This window comes from Callospermophilus lateralis, chromosome 10 (assembly GCF_048772815.1).
Source record: "Callospermophilus lateralis isolate mCalLat2 chromosome 10, mCalLat2.hap1, whole genome shotgun sequence".
NCBI classification, from domain to species: domain Eukaryota; kingdom Metazoa; phylum Chordata; class Mammalia; order Rodentia; family Sciuridae; genus Callospermophilus; species Callospermophilus lateralis.
The window spans coordinates 55,729,568-55,742,827 of NC_135314.1; the positions used below are offsets into that span (position 1 = coordinate 55,729,568).

The 13,260-nt window shown below is 34.8% G+C and overlaps 1 protein-coding gene across 2 annotated transcripts in view; it reads right to left on the reverse strand.

The window, feature by feature from the left end:
• Sec22a (SEC22 homolog A, vesicle trafficking protein) overlaps positions 1-13,260 on the reverse strand; it is a 73,697-nt gene that overhangs the window by 14,515 nt on the left and 45,922 nt on the right. For both annotated transcript variants that reach the window (XM_076868531.2, XM_076868530.2), the window contains exon 7: positions 7,414-7,479. In XM_076868531.2, coding sequence (XP_076724646.1) covers positions 7,414-7,479 — 66 coding nt within the window. The remainder of the gene's footprint in view (positions 1-7,413; positions 7,480-13,260) is intronic.

Here is a 13,260-nt window from a genome sequence, read left to right on the forward strand (position 1 = left end):
TAGTAGAGAGTTCCTATACATTCTTCATCCTACTCCTCCTAATGTTACTTTGTTATATAACTTTACTCAAACAAGGACAGCAGTTTGACTCAATACTATTAACTAACCTCTGGGCTGTATTCAAATTTTGCCAGTTGTCTCATTAGGGTCCATTTTCTGGTCCCAAATCTAGGATTCTGTATTGCACTTAGCTGTCATGTGTACTCCAATCTATAATAGTGCCTCAGTCTGTTTGTCATGACCTTGGCAATCTTTTTAAAGAATATTAATCAGTTATGTTGTAGAATGTTACTTAGTTTGGGTGTGCCCAGTGTTTTCTCAAGATTTAACTGAGGATATGCATTTGGGGCAAAATACCACACAGGTTATCGGTAATGTCTTCTCACTGGTAATGTCAATTTTGATTACTTGATAAAGTGGTTTCTCTACAGTGAAGTCACTACTATTCCTTTTGTAATTAGTATCTTCTGGGGTTGGGGTATTTTGGGATTATGTAAATACTTCATCTCATCATACTTTTATCTACTAATTTTAGTAATCATTGATAATCCTTGCCTGCAACAGCTATCAGGGTGGTGTTTGTCTAACGGTAATTCTATAGTTCCATCATTCTTTCTACTTTTATTAATTAGAATTATACCATAAAGAGCTGTTCTGGGGCTGGGATTGTGGCTCAGCGGTAGAGTGCTCGCCTAGCACGTGCAAGGCCCTGGGTTTGATCCTCAGCACCACATAAAAATAAATAAAATAAAAGTCCAACTATAATTTAAAAAAATTTTTTTTTTAAAAAAGCTGTTCTGGTATTTAAATTAATATTTAATTCACGGTTTTAAAAGACATTTTTTTTTAAACTAATGGTCTCTACCCCATAGAAGAACATGATGCCTTGTAATGCAGAGATCTGGAAGACCCCACCTTAATCAAATAATCAAAATTAATACATGTTTCCTAACTGATGCAATGAGGGATATACCTAAATCTAATGGTAAGAAACAGACCAAGCTATGAATTGTGGGCCATTCTATAGGAACCTGCCTATATCCTTAAGAAATGTCCATGTATGAAAGATTAAAACAAAACTGAACATAACAAAAACAAAAAGGCCAGCAACCAAACAGTGCATGATCCTTGACTGAGGGAAAAGAATAATAAAGAGTGTTCTGGAATAACTGAAATAATCTGAGTAGGGATCTTATATTAAGATTATATAGTATCAACATTAAATTTCTCACGTATGACATGGCGTCATGACTATATAGAAGGATGTCTACGTTTTTAGAAGACACATGCTGAAGAATTTAGAGGTGAAATATGGTGTATGTGACTTATTATAAAACAACTGTATAGAGATTTCTGTTTCTGGGAAGATGGAATAGACCCTTTTCCCTACTCCTCCTGCTAAGCACAACTAAAAACCCTGTATCTTATAAATAAAACATGCATGAGAAGATTCTGAATGGTGACAAGCTAAGAATCCTGAAGCTCAAGGAATGATACAGAAGTAATTTCCCTGAGTTTCCTTTCTGCTTCATGCCTTCCTCACTTGGAGGCTGAAGAAGGTGGCAACTAGAAACCAGATACAGTCCAAACAAACAAAACAACCTCAATAAGATTTGGGGGCAGGGTACTAGCGACTGAACCCAGGACCTTACGCATGCCAGGCCAAGCATACTATCTACAGTCCCAGCCCTCAATAATATCTTGATCTTTCTAGCAAAAACTTAGGAAAGGGGTACCTTAGTAAGATAGAAAGTGTTTAGATAGTAACTATTATACTCTAGCCAAACACTGCAAATGCACAAAAGCCTGTTGCCCATCCACACCCACATCATCAAAGGCTGCATGGCGGGGCTAGAAAGAGTTCCCAACCCCCCAGCATGGCGTCACAGAAGACAGGTAGACAGTCAGACCTTCATTCCCTTGGAATGATAGGGAGCTCCTCCTCACCCTTTCTCAGCAACATCAGTGGAGACCACACTTGTCAGTAATAAGGCAATGGCTCTCACCATTAACAGGAGAGAATAAAGGACATGTGGGGGGCTGGAGATATGGCTCAAACGGTAGCATGCTCGCCTGGCATGCATGCAGCCCGGGTTGGATCCTCAGCACCACATACAAACAAAGATGTTGTGTCTGCCAAAAACTAAAAAATAAATATTAAAAAATTCTCTCTCTCTCTCTCTCTCTTTCTCTTTCTCTTTTAAAAAAAAAAGGGCATATGGGGGAGACAAGGTGTCTGTATTTCATTAGAACTGGTAAAATAATGATATCAGAAGACAGTGATAAGTATCTGTGATGTGATCCCAGAGCAACTGCTTTAAAAGCTACAAAAAGAGATACTTCAAAATACTATAAATAAATATAGAATTCTGAAAAAAACAAGTTCAAGGGCTGGGGTTGTAGCTCAGTGGTAGAGCACTTGCTGAGCATGCATGAAGCACTGGGTTTGATCCCCGGCACCACAAAGAAATAAACAAATAAAATAAAGGTATTGTGTCTATCTACAACTAAAAAATATTTAAAAAACAAAAACAACAACTTCAAGTAACCCACAGAAAAATAGGAAAAATAAATTTGTAAAATTAAAATCAACATATGCATAATCATTTTAAATGCTTAAATACAGCACTTAAAAGACAGATTGGCAAGATTTCTCTCTAAAAAAAGTTGTATCAAATGATACAGGCAAGGTGAAAGTAAAAGGAAGGAAAAGGATATATCACACAAACATTCAAAAGAAGGAGAGTGGCTGCTATATTAGTATGTCTATACCAAAATATTTCAAACAAAGGAAATTACCAGAGACAGAGAGGGACATTACATAATGATAAATGGGTCAATCTGGTAACAAAACACAGCAATTCTAAATGTGTATAAGCCAAACAACCTAGCTGCAAAATATGTGAAGCAAAAATAGAACTGAAATGAGAAAGAATAATCCACAATTCAACACTCCATTCTCTCAAGAAGAGCAGAAATCAATAAAATTGAAAATAGAAAAATGATAGGGAAGAAAATCAATAAAATTAATAACTTTTTTTTTTTTTAAAGATCACTGAAATAGAAACTGACAAATAAGACTGACAAAGGAGGAGACGATACAATTGCCAGTATCACTAGGGATTCTGAAGACAGCAAAAGGATAGAACCAACTCTATAATCGCTAACTTAGATGAAATGAACCACTTGCTCAGAAACTACAAACTACCATAATTCACCCAATATGAAACACATAATCTGAATAGCTCGATACTATTGAGAAAACTGAATTTCAGACTTAAGTCATCAGGTTTTGTGGCTGTGGTGAAGAAATAAATACACAGATTAATGGAACATAATTCTGAACTCAGAAATAGTCCCACACATATGCCCAACCTAATTTACAAATGGACAAAAGCAATTCAATGGAGAAAAAACTGGCTTCTTTAATAAATGTTGCTGAAGCAAATGACCATCTCAGGTTAAAAAAAAAAAAAAAAAGGAACTTGGACCTGAGTTTCACATCTCATACAAAAATTAATGCAAATTCATCTTGAACTTAAATATAAATGTAAAACCATAAAAATTTTTTGGAAAAAAACACACACAAGGGCTGGGGTTGTGGCTCACTGGAAGAGCACTTGCCTTGCATGTATGTGAAGCCCTGGGTTCAATCCTCAGAACCACATAAAAATAAATAAATTAAATAAAGGTATTGTGTCCATCTACAACGAAAAAAAAATATTTTGTAAAAAAACAAACAGACTCAAAAACTTCAGGATCTGAGGCAGGCAGGTTCTTAGATTTGACACTACAAGCACAATCCATGAAAGGAAAAATGAACCAAATGAACTTTATCAAAATTAAAAATTTTTATTCTAGGAAAGACCCTAAGAGGATTGAAAAGACAGGCTACAGAATAAGATAACTGCAAACTACATATGTGACAAAGGACTACTTCTAGAATAAAGAACTGTTTTAAAAAACTAAAAATACACACATATACACAAAGCAATTAGAAAATAGGCAAAAGACATGAACAAACATTTCACTCAATAGGATATACTGGTGACAAATAAGCACATGAAACAATGTTAAACATCATTAGCTATTAAGGAAATGCAAATTTAAACTACAATGAGATATTACTACATCCTTAAAATGGCTAAAATAAACAGTGTCACAGCAAAGGCTGTGAGGCTGCAGAAAAACCAACTGATCACATGTTGTGTTGGGAATGTGAAACGGTGCAGGCACTCTGGAAAAACAGTTTGTTGGTTTCTCAATAAAATGACCACATGACCCAACAACTGTACTCCTGGGTCTTTATCCCAGAGAAATAAAAGCTTACGTTCAAACAAAAATGTGTACGTAAATGTTTCTAGCAGCTTTATTTATAATAGCCCCAAATTAGAAGCATCAGCTATCTTTCAATGGGTGAATAACTAAAAATATGGTGGCATATCCATGGAATACTATTTGGCAATTAAAAGGAACAGACCATTGATTATGCGAAGAACCTGATGACTCTCCAGAGAAATATGATGAGTAAAAAAATACCAACACAAAAGGTTACCATTATAAAATGAATTGTGTACCTCCCCCACAGATATTTATATTGAAGCCTAATCCCCAATGTGATGGAATTAGGAAGTAGGGCACTTGGGAAGTAAGTTTAGATGAGATCATAAGAGTGAAGCTCCCCTAATGAGAACAGTAACCTTATTAGAAAAGGGCTTTCTCTCTCTGCCATGAGATGATACAGCAAGAAGGCAGCATTCTATAAGCCAGGAAGGGTGCCTGTACTTCATCTGTCAGCATATGATCTTGGCCTTCCTACCTTCCAGGACTGTAAGAAATAAGTGTCTATTGTTTAAGCCATTCAGTCTATGGTATTTTATTATAGCAGCCTGACTAGGACAATTATATATCATATGGCTCCATCTATAAAATATACTTAAGACAACATGAGGTATCCTTGTCTGACAGGAATGTTCTATCTTGACTGCATCAATATCAGTATTCCAGTTGTGTACTGTATTACAGTTTTGCAAAATGGTATCATTGGGGAAATTAGGTAAAGGATATATAGGATCTCTTCTATAACTCTATGTGAATCTATAATTGCCTCAGAATAAAAAGCTTAATAAGAAAAAGCTTACACTTGTCTAAAGCTTACTTTTTAAACAATTATATACATACTATACACACACATATATAAAGAGAAAGTGAGAGTAAGAAGTATTGCAAAATGTTAACAGAAGTAGCAGTCTTTTCTTCCACTGTTTTGTTAACTTAAAAGTTTTTAAAAGAAAACTCTGAAGGAAAAGTAATAGTCTCTAGTTCCTCCACTGACCTGTTCTCCTAGCTGAAATATTCCTTATCAAGATTAGTCCTAAGGATTAAGGGGGGTAGCTCAGAGGTAAAGTGTTTGCCTAGCCTGTACAAGGACTTGGGTTCCATCCCCAGCACTCCAAGGGAGGAAAATTAGTCCTAGTTAAGCTCTGTGCTTCCATAAGCATCTGCATCCTGTAGAAAAAGGTAAAAATCCATGTAGGTATAACCATTCAAGTCTGACCTAATTTGTTAAAACACATCCTGACAATTTTATATGGTAAAATATAACTTCAGAAAACAGTGTTATTACTACTGAGCTTAGCATATTTGAAAAGCAGGCAGTTTCATGCTTGTCTGTATAAAGAAAAAAATTTTTTTGCACTTTTTTTCCTTAAAATATGAATTTATTTACTTCGCTCAAGTAAAAGAATACCTGAGTGACACAGCTCCACCCTGAGGCAACTCTTAAAACTGTTCTGAGAAATACAAGAGGTATGCCCACCGTAGAGAGCACTGGTTCTAGACGTACACAGATAAAGGTTCAAATCACTAACTAGCTATGAGAACTGTTGAGACCTCAGTGAAAGATGATGATGACAATAGGCTCAATGTGGGGCTTTCTATGAGGATTTAATGGTACAGTGAGGATAAGGGGTTTAGTGCAATGTAAGAGTTCATTGTATTCTGCCACTATTATTATGCATTTAAAATTATTTTAATACGGCAAAGCTTACATTCTAAAATGACTATTCATGAAATTATTTTAAAGTTAATACCTCATATTGTTTTAGAATCAAATGAAATTATGCACATCTGTTATAAAATTATAAGTATATAACATTATAAAAATTATACAAATTAGGATTTGTTTTAGATTAAAGACAGCTTGATATAGTGGAAATAACCTGACATATAAAATCTGAAAACAGTTAAATCCTGATTTTTCCACTTTCTGGAATAGCACTGAAACTGCCTCAGTTTTATAATTTTCAAAAGTGAGGTAATATCCTTTGTAAGACAGTACTACTGGGCTGAAAGAATAAAATCTATACAAGAATAGTTCATAAAATTAAAGCACTATGTGACACTACCAAAGACAAGTTTTCACATTACCTGCATGAAGTATCATTCATACTGATACCTATCAAAATTGACAGAAAAATCCTGAATTGAATGGCTAGGAAATATTAAGAGATTTATTTTTAAAAATGGGAAGAATTAAACTAAATTTCTAGTATGTATTTAAATAAAATTCAAATACATATTTTCATCAAAATATTTCCCTAAAAACATCTATAGAATTTCAGATAGCCTCATATTTGTAGTTCTGAGTCCTTTTTTCTTTATAAACCAGAGGACTGTGTTCTTATAAATGTTAGTCAAGAGGTCTTGCTTGCTCTAACATGTTGTAACAAAAAAATATTCCTGAGTTTGGTTCACTGGCATGGTTATTCAGCCCTTCCCTACAAATCTGCTCTTTCTCTGGCCTTGGAAGAATCTCTATATCATTCAGGTATAAAAGCTTTTCCCTCTCTAAATCTCTTCTCTATTTGGTCTTCAAGTCCTAGTGGATCTTTCTTTTCCATGACAGTATTTTCCTAACCTTACTGTCATTACCACAGTTTAGACTCTCCTTATTTTCTGCCTGTAATAACAGGATCACCTCCCAACTGATTTCCTTGCCTTCAGTTTTTCTACTCTTATAATACATCTTATTCATCACTGCTAAATTTAAAAATCCCAAATTCTGTTTTTTCTGTGTCACTCCCTACTTAAAACCTTTCCCTAAAGTTTAAAATCCTCAGCCTAGAGTATATATAGAGACTGGGAACTGAATAAATAATCACCAGGAAATCTAGAAGTAGCCTTTCCTGCCACATGAAGATTCATACCACCTCTGAAACCCCAACACAGTAAGAAGGTCTACATTAAATTCAGTGGGATCTATGTCCACTCAAAATGGAGATATAGGTCACAAAGGTAACAGGTTCAAATTAAAGAGAGGCCAAAAATTCAGAAATTATTTTTTATTTAAAACACACAAGCAATTATTAGACAATAAAGGCCAAGCAATTTCTTAAAAATAGGAGAACCTACCTGGTAAAGGCAAGCTGCTGTTCCAAGAAAAAATGCAATGATGTAATTAAAATCCTCACCATCACTCTGTAAAACACAAAATGAAAGATTACTTTTTTCCTGGTGTAAACCTATTTCCAAAAATAATCCTCTAGAGCCAGACACTGTGGCACATGCCTGTAATCCCAGCAACTCAGGAGACTGAGGTAGGAGGATCTTAGTTTGAGGTCAGCTTCAGTATCATAGCGAGGCCCACAGCAACTAAAAGAGACACTATCTCAAAATAAAAAGGACAGGATTTCCCTCAGTGGTAAAGCACCCCTGGATTCGATCCTCAGTGCTCCCAATGAAAAATAGAAAAGAAAAAAAATCCTCCAAGCTAGGATATGACAATGTTTATTCACAGTCAAAAATATTACAGAGTGGTACATAAAAGTCTCAAGAGCCAAGTGCGGTGGCACGTACTTCTAATCCCAGAAATTCCAGGGGCTGGTGGTGAGTTCAAGGCCAACCTCAGCAACTAGCAAGACCCTAAGCAACTTAGTGAGACCCTGCCTCAAAATTAAAAAAAAAAAAAAAAAAAAAATTTAAAAGGGTTGGGGATGTGGCTCAGTGGCTGAGTATGCCTGGGTTCCACTCTGCCCCCCTCCAAAAAAAAGCCTCAAGAATTCTAAAATACAAAAGTAAAATACATCACAAGACCCAAGGAATGGGAAACCAAAGAGGACTACAAATGTTCTCTGTCTCTTGGCCTCCCCGATCAATTTCATTTCACTCAAGAGAAGGTGAAAACCACTGGGGAAAAGTTCCCTAAAAAAGCAACAAGCCTCTCTCTGTTCTTCCTGTTCAAGAATCTGCTTAAAATGCACAATACCCCAGCAGCTGACAAGTTATTTCTGCTCATGAGGGCCACTATTTGACTCAAATAAAAACTGACAAACTTTACAACCTAGTAAGCATATCACTAAATGTGTTCAATAAAATAATTTGACATGATTAAAAAAAAAAAATGTGAAAGCTGAAAAGCTACTGTCCACTAGAGTGTGCTAAATCCCAATGAGAAAAGTCAGGACTAGTCAGTCATATGTGCTACGCTGGAAAACAGCGAACCAGAGGAAAAACAGATCATGTGTGAAATATTTCTTGGAAAAGAAAATGAATGGAAACATGTAATCACCCAGGCTTTCCTATTTATTTTGGACCCTCTTAAATATCTATATGCATTAATTTCTTTCAATGTATTTATGAAGTAAAACATAAAAAGTCTAGCCAGGTATAGTCTGTTTTCTTCCATACAGGAACATTAAATTTGGCCATTTTTTGTTTTAGAAAAAATATCTTTATACAATGAAAAATCCCACAAGACACAGGAGGGTCTCTCATGACCATGTCTTCATAAGACAGTATAAAAGAGAAAATTCCTTTTGAATTGGTATTGGGCCACACAGCTGTCTGTAAGGCAGGGAGAGAGTGACTTATCCTAAGGAGAAGATCTTAAAAATAAGTACCATTAAAGTGCTGGGGCTGTAGCTCAGCGGCAGAGAGCTTGCCTTGCAAGGGTGAGACACTGGGTTTTATCCTCAGCACCACATAAAAAATAGATAGATAGATAGATAGACAGACAGACAGATAGATACATAGATTTTAAAAAAAAAAAACATTAATATCTCTTGGATGCTTAGGCAGTACTACCCCAGAGGCAAGGAAGGTCAACATGAAACCTTTCTACTTTAATAATTCTAAGAGTTAAAAAAGTTCTGCTTAATATTTTTTAGTCCTTTATTTTCTAAATGATCTTTTTCCTAATTATAAAAGTTTATGCTCATTGTAGAGAATGTGGAAAATATAGATTACCCAAAGAAGAAATTCATACAGTCCATAAATATAGTTCTGGGAGAATTACTATTAAACCTTGCAGGTATTTCCTTCTGACCTTTTCTGTGTGTGAGTGTGTGTAATGATTCTTTCATACACTGCTTTTTAGTACTTCACATTATACCATAAACAATTTCCCAAAATATTAAATATTCCTCAAACACAGAATGTGAAATGACTGCATAACCTTTCACTGTAGGGAGAGACCATAATTTAATTAGTGTCCTATAACTGGATATTATTTTTCCTCTAAATTTACACTGTCATTTTAAGACTCTCTTGTCTTTGGAACACATAAACACATGTTTCTGGAGTCAGACCTGTGTTCAAATCTTTCTTTATAAGCAGCATTATTTTAGACCATTTATTTAACTTTAATTTTCTCTTTTGAGGAAATATTTCAAAAAATAAAGAAAAGCAGCTGGCATATAATAAGTACTTAAAAAGATTCCCTAACTTCTCTCCCTGGAGTTATTGTCTGCATAGCTTTTCTGATAATCACATTATTTTTCAATATTATTTAGACCTCTTGTGTACTGACCTTATCTTCTCAATCAGACACTAATCTTTCTGAAGGCAGAAAATAAATCTGACTATTTGCATAAAACTGGGCACAAACAGTAGGAATTCAATAAATATAGGCCAAATTGAATTGTTCTTTGAAAACACATTCTTTTTATGAACACATTCTTCCCCTCAATAAATAAATATTCACTAAGCACTTATAAGCCAGGTACTGTGTTACTAGACCTAGGACAGAAAACAATAAAGACCATGTTGATTCAAGGTGCTCACACTCTTGATTAAGATGGCAGATCACAGGTTGGAGATGCAACTCATTGTTAGAGCACTTGTCTACCATGCATGAGGTCTTGGGTTTAATCTCCACCACCATGGGGAAAAAAAAAGCAGGGGTTAGATCATAAATCAACAGTTTCTTCTCAAAGTGCTAATGGATGTAATGCACCCACACATGAGGGGCTGGGAGAGTCCACTGGAGATGCGTCTCATTCTGCCTGGAGAAGAAAAGGGTCAGGGAAACCTTTCCACAGGAAATAGAGCTTAACCTGGGTAATGCACACTGAACAGGTAAACAAGGCAGGAAAAGAACTGTAGGCAAAGGGAACTGCACAGTCTTAAAGAGGAGGGCGGATGACTCCAGTGTTTCTTGTTTAGGCAATAAATGAATGCTATCATGCATTAAGTTGGGAATATAGAGACAAAGTAATTTGGGAGCAGAAAATATTGAGCTCTCTTTCAACATGCTATTTTGGAACTACAAGAGGGATATCCAAATAATAGCAATTAGCAGATATTTAAGTCTGCTTCAGGAAAAAGTTTGGAAATCTAGTTTGGTAGCCATCTACTTAAATAGTAGTTAAAGGAGAGGCCTCTGACAACTATGTACAAGTCTTAATTCTTGACTGACTCCTCAACTGGACAGAAAGAGAAAGAGAAAAAAAATAGTACAAAGGACATTTTGGCAGCAACTATGGAGAGATTTTCTACTAGGAAAATTGCACCGATCTTAAATTCCTTTATTGTCAAAAGGGTATGTAATTATGTAAGAAAATATCTTAGCTCTTAAAATCTACATACTGAATAATTTTGGAATAAACTATAATGATATCTACAATTTCACTTTTAAATAATTCAGAAGAAAAGAAAGGTAGGTATATACAATAGATGTTAACTGCATTGTTTTTCAAACTTTTATGTAAGTTTGAATTCTTTCAAAATAGGATGTTGTGCAGCATGGGGGAAAGGCAAATAAAAAGGGAAAAAATGCCATCTGGCTACTAAAAAGAACAGAATAGACATCTCTGTTCTGAGACGAAAAGATCAGAACAGTACTAATACTAATACTACCACCATTTATATAACAAAAATTTAGAAGAATAAGTAAATATATAAATACATAAATATTAGCACATAATTTCTCTAGTGGTATAAACCAGTGGTTGACACTGAGGAAAAGAAATGAGAAGAGAATTACTTTATATGAAAATTACATATCAACTTCTGTAAGGTGGTCGGGGCTTAGGCATGGGGACAGAGTGGGATAGGTGGAAGGAATAGGTGGAAGGAATGGGGAATAGAGGCAGAGAAGAAGGCAAAGGAGTTTGGTAGAGCCAGGGAAAGGGGGAATACAGGTAAGAAGTTTAAATAAAAATTTTAAAAACATCTCTATTCACCTATGGGGATGCTAGGGTATCAATATTTTGTTTTGAAAACAAAAGGAAAGAATTTTTTTAAAGTAAGGATTCCACAATAGTCACAAAATACACTAGAATGATATCATTAAAATGTTTAAAATAGTTAGGAAACATTCTCTTACTAATATGGAGTGGAAAAGGACAAAATATTATAATAGATACATATATGCTCATGTATACTTTATATATATCAACATAAATGTCTATATCAGGCAAAATTGGGGAACAATTTTAATTTTATTTATACATATTATCCTAATTCTTTAACAATGAATGGATATAGAAAAAGGAAAAAATGTTTTTATTTCTTTGAAAGAAATCAAGCACTGCATCTTAGCATTGATATTATGCCACTAAATAAATCAAAAACTTCTGTTGAGCTTCAGCAGTTCTGTACTTTCCAAGGTGTTAACAAGTCTATAGGAAATAAAGAAGACAAGAAATAAAGCAAGTTGATTACTTCTGCTTTATAGTAGCTACTATACTTTTAGAATCAGAGAAGCTGACAGCATTGGTACTGAAGCAGGCCCTGACTCATGCAGTCTAAAACCTTCCTCCTGCAGAATAGGAAGATGAGATCCAAGAAGGTAAAGTCACCTCCAATGGTCATGAAGTTAATTATTGTACTGGCAGAGAAGACCCAGGTAACCTGATTTACAAGCCAGCATTTCTACTGCTGTTATCAGAGGACTCAATGTTTTTCTAAAGTACCATATGTAAATTACTTCTAGGATAACATAAGTGTAATTAATACTGTTTCAAGGCTGATCCTTAAAGGAATACAGGTAATATAAGCCATTGTGATAAAGTTTATGCATACATGAGTTGTCAATTTACAATAACAATTAACATCTCTAAAATCAGAACAAAGTTAGAAAGTCAAAATAATTTTTTTAATTTTTTTTTTAGTTGTGGGTAAACACAATGTCTTTATTTTTATTTATTTATTTTTATGTGGTGCTGAGGATCGAACCCAATGCCCATTTGTGCTAGGCGAGCACTCCACCACTAAGCCACAACCCCAGCCTGGGAAGTCTAAATAATTTAATTTATAAATTACTATGGAACACTAAAGCAAATTTACAATTAAAAAAAAAAAGCTACACTCATCCTAAATCTCTTCAGCCTGAATTTAGACACCCACACAAACAAAAAATCATTGCTACATATTTTAATAAACTCCTCACTATCACCCTAAGAGGCAGTTATTAATCTAGAAGAAACTTATGCTGAATCTTAACATTAACAATATAGGGGTTGGGATTGGGGCTCAGGTAGAGCACTTGCCTAACGCGTGAGGCACTGGGTTCAATCCTCAGCACCACAATAAAATAAAGGTATTGTGTCCATTTATAATAGGAATGCTGATTCATGTGGGTCCTCAAATTCAATGTACCTCAAACACAAAATTACATGCTAGAAGATAAATGTAGCAATTATTTTTAGCATTCTAAAGAGTATTTAGAATTCAAGACACTTAAAACACTTTAGTAATATCTTTAAGTTATTCACTTAAAGCACACCACATACTTTTTATTAGATCAAAATTCTCACTCCTGAATGAGGAGGATATCCTAATGAGGATACTTAATCTGGGTACTGTCTTTTCCTTCCTTTATCAGCACTATGATTTGACTGATATCATTGCAGGTAATTTCAAAACAGGTAAAGGCTTAAATTCTGTGTCCTGGGATTTGCACACAAGCCTACAAAGCAGACAACCTCAGAAAGATCTATTTGTATTGACCAAAAATTATCTACAGTAACTGTAGAGATT